Source organism: Electrona antarctica (genome assembly GCF_951216825.1).
Source record: "Electrona antarctica genome assembly, chromosome: 12".
Classification (NCBI taxonomy): domain Eukaryota; kingdom Metazoa; phylum Chordata; class Actinopteri; order Myctophiformes; family Myctophidae; genus Electrona; species Electrona antarctica.
This window is the reverse complement of record NC_136793.1, coordinates 21,182,305-21,189,607: the sequence shown is the minus strand read 5'-3', so window position 1 is coordinate 21,189,607 and position 7,303 is coordinate 21,182,305. Positions and strand designations below refer to the sequence as shown.

General features: G+C 43.6%; 1 protein-coding gene and 1 long non-coding RNA gene across 3 annotated transcripts in view; one reads left to right on the top strand and one right to left on the bottom strand.

Annotated features, from left to right (window-relative positions):
• The first annotated feature begins 577 nt into the window (after nucleotides 1–577).
• Nucleotides 578–1,002, top strand: LOC306933307. The gene is made up of 2 exons (XR_013791210.1): nucleotides 578–701; nucleotides 739–1,002. It is a non-coding gene; the product is annotated as an uncharacterized lncRNA (long non-coding RNA).
• A 144-nt stretch (nucleotides 1,003–1,146) lies between these two features.
• The window catches only part of LOC306933292 (metal transporter CNNM4), a 30,749-nt gene continuing 24,592 nt past the window's right edge, over nucleotides 1,147–7,303 (bottom strand). The window contains exons 5-8 of one of the 2 annotated variants that reach the window (XM_079515442.1): nucleotides 7,173–7,269; nucleotides 5,839–5,922; nucleotides 2,283–2,461; nucleotides 1,147–1,542 (exon numbers count right to left, since the gene is read on the bottom strand). In XM_079515442.1, the coding sequence (XP_079371568.1) occupies nucleotides 1,273–1,542; nucleotides 2,283–2,461; nucleotides 5,839–5,922; nucleotides 7,173–7,269 (630 nt within the window). In that variant the 3' untranslated portion in view covers nucleotides 1,147–1,272. The remainder of the gene's footprint in view (nucleotides 1,543–2,282; nucleotides 2,462–5,838; nucleotides 5,923–7,172; nucleotides 7,270–7,303) is intronic. The other variant, XM_079515441.1, reaches the window with a different exon arrangement.

Sequence of the window (7,303 nt, the reverse complement as noted above, 5' to 3'; positions counted from 1 at the left end):
ATTCTGATAAGTGTAGTCTTTCATTTGTAGCCCCCTCCTCAAATGGACCTGTAATTAAAACAAACAGCACCCATGCTGGAGGAATCGGAATCAAAGGTAATTATCCAAGGCAACGATAGGAGGACATCAGAGAGTATCGGGGCAGGGCTACAGTAATGTACCCTACACGACACGTTCATAATAGTAATGATTGTCTTAAGCCTAATACATACTAACTCATGCCACTGCGACATGCACGATTCGTTAACAAAATCTCTTATTTTTGGTGATTGCCAGCCAGGGTTGTATGACCAAGTACACATGGTTTAGACACAAAGTGAGCTGATTGCCTGTCTGTGCTGATGAATGGCTTGGGGACTGAAAAAAAGAAAGAAAAACTTGAAGTATGAAAAACCACAAAGAATATACTGCCGACATGAAAGAACCGATATGAACTGTTCAAAATGTCTTAGAGTGTGTGTGTGTGTGTGTGTGTGTGTGTGTGTGTGTGAGAGAGAGAGCATGCATACATGCAGTTGGCATTCTAGCATACACATGGAATAAATAGTACTGTGGGGTGATGGGGGATGGCCTGAGTCAAACTAATTAGACTGAGCTAGGTGTGACAGCACACCTACAAGTAGCTTCTGTCTGGCAACATATAGATGTTTTCCTTTTGTACAGAACATAGTACTACTGTCATCATGCAGAGATGGTGTTTTGTCTTCTAGCTGTATGGGTGAGGGTGTGCATACAGAGTGCTACAGGTGCACTTGGTTTGGCCAGGCTAATCGTTGTGCATGGTTATTTGTAGGGGGGGGGGGGGGGGGGGGTGTCTCCCTGAGTCTCTTAACGGAGGACTTTACAGTGAGATGGAAAAGTGGCACACACACACACACACACACACACACACACACACACACACACACACACACACACACACACACACACACACACACACACACACACACACACACACACACACACACACACACACACACACACACACACACACACACACTGTACTGCATTGGGAAAATGTAAGGTTTAAATGACACTAGCAGCTTCACCTGGAGGAGAGGAACACATGTACGCATGTCGGTTAGTGTATGTTTGTTTTGTTGCCATTTTGTTTTGTTTGTTTTGAATAAATCCTTTGCATATTATGTACACAATATGCTTAGCCTCTTTGGGGCCTTGCCGTCCGCGTGAGGCCGTGAGTCAATGTCTGCATTTCTCTGTCCCTGTTGGTTCCCTCGTGCGGGGCGCAGTTCGCGCCCAGGGGGCGCTGTGTCAGATGCTGTTCTCTGATTGGCTGTGGTGATTGGCTGTGGCACGTGGCAGAGCGGCCAGGCAGTTCTGCTCGTTGAGGAGGAGAGTGGTCTCGTCCGACCCGTTCTCCGTGCCGGGGATGGGGATGCAGACGCCGCCAGGACCCTCGGTCGTGGCGGTGGCGGGTGGAGTCTGGTCCACGTGGGCTACGTTGTGGCCGCTCTCAGGGGACTGGGGCATGCTGTCCAAACGAGATGCCACCAGGCCGTTCTGGTACTGGGCCCTTGTGATCTGCGAGCCGGGGAGAAGAATTGCCTTCATTGTTATGATAGTTATGGACTATAAAATGACTAATAACACTGGTTAGTTGGCTTGATACAAAAAGATTAGACTAGTGGTGTTCTTTAATTTGGTATAGGATTTCTTTCTACAGTGAAATGAGAAAAGGCTATTTTTATGAAGAGCCCATTGATATAATTAAATACAGTTAAATCAATACTTGACAGTTTCAATAATATACTGTTATCCGCTAATATTTCTTAAGCGGTACCATTTCAATCATTAGATCTAGTAAACAGCGGTTTTTCGGAAACGGCGCCACCATGATTACATGCAAAGACAATGGATGATTTTGGACTAGGTGTGACTACACACAGGTAGAGGACCACTGATACACTACCGACAATCAAATACATTACTATGGTTCCTTTGTAGATGAACACAATCAGAAGAAAGCCCATGATAAATACTAATGAGGCTCTTTAGATGCAAGATGTTTACAATTTTAGAATTTAGCATGACTGACTTTTGTCATGTTTTCTAGCTGGTTTGTGATGATGTACAGCCAGCTAGAAAAGTAATTTCACTTAAACATCTGTGATAACAATGTCAATTGATAAATATTTAACGGTTGTCTGCTGTTTGCAGACATGTGGTCCGCACATCGGTAGCAGCCACGGCTATTCACTTGCATTACATTACATTGTGGTTGTTTTTATGATCAAATCTGCACCTGTTGGACATGTTCCTACCTTGACGAACTGCAGGTCGGTGAGGGCTCGGACATAGAAGTCGGGTGTGTACTGTGGTGAGGGGCTGCTGTTGTTGAGCTGGCTGTTGCTGCCGCTCACCGACAACGACTCGCTCCGGTCGGCTCCGCTCAGCGAAGCCGTGCGGTTCAGTCCGCTCACGTGGGATGGTGAGCGGAACTCTGGAGAACACACACACACAAATACATAGTGTCATGAAGGGTTGAACAGACAGGAATACACTACGCGCGCGCACATGCACACACACACACAAATGAAGAGAAACAATATTCCTCTATTCCTTAGACACACACACACACACACACACACACACACACACACACACACACACACACACACACACACACACACACACACACACACACACACACACACACACACACACACACACACACACACACACACACACACACACACACACACACACACACACACACACACACACACACACACACACACACACACACACACACACACACAAATGAAGAGAAACAATATTCCTCTATTCCTTAGACTTACAATGATGTATAGATGCACGTAGAAACTCAAATATAACCACAAGTCTATGGTAGGCACAAGATGCAGAGATACAGACAGAGGGATAACAAAAAACAAACATCTAAACAAATGTTAAACAGGTAGATGAGAGAGGGGGCAATGAGTGAGTGATACATCTCAATCTTCCCATTCACACATGCACACAAAAACCATTCCATTTGTTTCACTTTCCCCAACACCAGGTGGTGTTCATTTACAAATGTAACTAAATGTATGTAAAATGCACTGACAATCAACTTCAGTGTCAAAGTCATGAACATACATGTAAAGCTCCTTCTTCACTTCACTGGATAAAACCAAAACAGCCTACTGGTAGTAATTAAGTGTTTGTTTTTCCCATCATGGAAAGAGACAAGCTTCAAGCACTCTTGACTAGAATACAGATTTTTAGTTAAATATATTCTAACATGGCTGGTTATGTACAACATAGAAAATACACAACTGGTTTTGACCTTTTAGGGTGATGATCTCACCATGATCTCACCAGCCTTTTGCTTGAGTCTTTCATGATAAAGATCAGTCCTTGAGCGCAGCTATAATGCAGTAATTCCCCATATCGCACAATGTTGAATTAAGAAGTGTTATTTGTGGATCGCACACTCACATGTTCATAGTCCTTATTATACAATGTAAACAAACAAAAGTAGGGTTTTTGTTGTCATGCACAACGTGTTTATTTACACCCAAGGCAAAGCCAAAGCATTGACTGCATCATATCAAAGTGCCATAATACACTCCATTACACAGGCATAACCAACCAGTTGTATTATTACCAGCAGTGGGTGTGAGTCTTCCAGCAGGAGGCCTCAGTGAGTCAAAGGAAACTGTTTTACCTGGACATGTTGACTCGGTTAGCTTTGGAGTTAGCATAGAGTTATATATAAGGGGAGTTAGGCTAGCTAAATGATTGAATCAGGTAGTCTAATATGCCAGTCAGTGGTTAGTTTGGTACTACTACCGTCAGGTCAGGTGTGAGACAATTTTCAATGTCTCTTATGCAAGAGAGGAAATCTAGAGATCCAGCAGAGGATTTCTGGAAGATTTATTCTTGTGCTCCGAATAACAAATTGAGACGAATAACAGTTCAAGTCCATAATAATAATCCATAATGTATAAATTATAGATAAGGGGTCAGGACAGAAAGGCCTTTTCGGGGAGGGGTCAGAATAAATGATGGACTTAGATGGTTCTCAACTGCTCAATGAATCACTAATTAACCTCAGCTGGTGAAGCTATCATTGTTTTTAGGGCAATGACAACCATTGGAAGACAATTCCTACTTTTAAATTCCCATCGCTGAAACAAGATGAGATTTTCAGGGACACATTGTTCACTCCGGGTTGCTGAGTGTCCACCTTGTGGTGACATTTGCAGGGAAATCCTCCACTGGATATTAAAAAATAATGATAATGATAAAAGTTTGGTTGAAAAGCATGAATGTTTTGATTTATAAGAGAGATACACTTTGTGTTAAATCAATGTTAAACTTGGGTAGAACCTTGGGTTCCATTAGCTACCTAGGCATGAAATAAGCCAAAATATTGTTGATAATCTTTATCCGTTACTTCTGTGCTCTGTAATTGAGGATCCAGAAGTAGTGATTCCTTCACTCAAATTGTATTGTGAAGCAGCTCTCAAAGTCACACTATTAGCTCATAAACAAACACGAACGAAGCAAATTCTGCCAATACATCAAAACATTTGTCCTGATACTTCATATGGCGAAAGTGAAATGGCTGTATTCATGTTGTTTTACCCCTGAGAGAAGTTCTCTAGCACCCCAAGTCATCATTATCAGCGTAAAGTAACTGAAATAGGCCCCAACTGCCCATTTTCTTTATTTTATTAAGTATGTGCTGAAATTTGATGATTTTGAGAACCATACAATGGGTGAATAGAATCACAAATTGTGGTTCACAGAAGCAGCAGATTAAGATGATTTTGACTTATTTATTCACACCCAGGTATACATTACAATCCAAGGTTCTACCAAAGTTCAACGTCACTCTAACGTCATTGAAGTGAGTTACATTTCGGAACTTATGATGGATGGAGTGACGGCGACCAATTCCAAAGAGAATCCTCCGTTCTATGGCTATCCCACATCTACAAAGTCTCTGCAGTATTGTAAAAGTTGAATATGTTGTACAGTACGCCCAACCACCCACGTTTTCTCTTTCCGGTCACGGTAAATGAGAATAGGAGAAGGTTTGAGTATTAAACTTGGAATTGGTCACTGGTGAAGTTAAGAAGAGTTGAAATATAGAGTGCAGGAGTTGTTTCAGTCTACTCTACATTGAGCTCTTGCAGACTACAAACTATGTCACTAAGTGCTTTTTTCTTTGTGTGCCCCGACATTTTGGCAAATGAGCTCTTTGATTTGCCAATCTGTTGAGCAAGGAGGGGATGTGTTCCTATGTTACCACTGTGCCTCTCCTATATACTGCTACCAGTTACCCGGCCAATGACAGAGGTTTGGGTCCGTTAACTATTACAATTTTGGAGAGACCTAGAGCCCCGATGATATATATTTTCTATCAAAGATTAATAAATAAAAGGGTAACAAATTGCTAAATCTTGAACTCAATTTGAAAAACAAAAATATAACTTCTTATTAAGTATATACATTAAACTTCAATAAATGAAAATAATATTTAATGTGTAAAAATAAATTGGGACATATTGGCTGCATAATTGCTGATAGTGATGTCTTCAACTATGGTAACAAACCCCCTGCATTACAAACTACTGGAAGCACAGAGGTGATATCGGTACCGATCTTCTCTCCGACACAAAAGACTCTTCAAAGAACTAACTAGCCAAAATGCTTGCTTAATGCTTATTCCTTCAGCTCTGAACCTTCCACTCCTCGCTACCAGTCCCAGGCAGCCCCACCTGCTCAAAAGAGTAAGCCCCGTCCTCCCTCCCGCCCCCCACCTCATCCTCTGCATTAAAAGGACCCAGACATGCCGGAGGTTACCTGGCAACCGAGAGAACAGAGAAAACCTCTTTAGAGAGAGATGACGAGGACGGGATGTAGCCACTGAGGGGACAGGAAAGGGGTCTTGGGGGAGAACAGAGGGGAAGAACAGAGCAGCGACCACCAGGACCGAAAGAGAAGAGGAGAGGAGCGAGGGAAGAGGGAGGGAGAGTCAGTGACAGAATGACAGACAGGCAAAACTCAAAAGAGGGTGAGGTCATGCATGCATGGGGATTTTTTTTGCCTCACAAGAGTGTCTTGTAGACATTTCCCCTTGAGATGGGTGCAACATTAACAGGATGGCACTGGCTTTCTCAAATGCCAGGACCGGGCTGAGGTCCCCCAGGGCTCTATACGTGGTCCACTGGTCCACTACTTTTTTCCCCGCCATCTACAAGCTCACAAAGCATCCTGTTGTTAGCTTGTAGATCTGATCAGCTGTTTTCAGCTAATGTTCACCCAAGAATAGGGATGCTAGGCTTCATGTGGAATTGCTAAAATAGCGATCTACCAGCTACGTGGTTGGTTGTACATTCCTCTATTTTCACACATTTGTTTTTAAATCTTTGAATTTCTCCTGCCAAAATACCCAAAATTGGGACAGCAGGTTGAAAGAGAAAAAGAGAGAGAGACAGACAGATAAAATGGACACAAGTTGGAAGCAGGAGGGCAAAGTAACACCTGAGGGGGAACAAATAGAAGCACACATCACATATCACAGGAGAACTGAATGGGGGGGGACAAGGGGGGGGGGGGGGGGGGGGGGGGGCGGAGTCATCAAGCAAAGGAGTTTTCAGAGACCACAGATGCGCCCCCTCCCTCCCCCCCCCCGCCCCCCCAGCCCAAACGGAAGCCTTTAGCATCCCAGTGCCCTCGCTGAACCATCCTCACACGCTACACACCTCGATGTGATACAAAATTCTATTTAGTTTACCTTAAATGTTACATATAACATCAGATCAGATGTCGTGTTTTGAATTTACAATGTAGACAGGAGGGAAGATGAGTAAAGGTTATTTGAGTGAGTGAGTGAGTGAGTGAGTGAGTGTGTGTGTGTGTGTATGTGTTTGTGTGCGTGTGTGTATGAGTTTCGAGCTTGTGGATGTGCTACATTTGATGCTTTTGTGTGATGCTGTAGTGTGATCAAGTGGGGCTTTAATTTAGATGAAGTTTCTGCCAAATAGCATAGCAACAACATAATCAAGCTTAATGTAACCATAAACCACTGACATCCCTTTGGCAGTAGGTGGCAGCAGAAGCACTGCAACTGTAGCCAAGGAGTAGTGAGGAGAGGAGAGGAAGAGGACAGGATAGTAGAGGAGGAGAGGACTTACCCAACGTGGGGGCGCTGAGTGCCATGACGCCGTAGAAAGAAAAGGGTCCCGTCTCAAACTTCATGTTCTCGTTGCCGGCCTCCACTTCCACTCGGCCCTGACAGACAACAGGTGGATCCCATGTTACAACA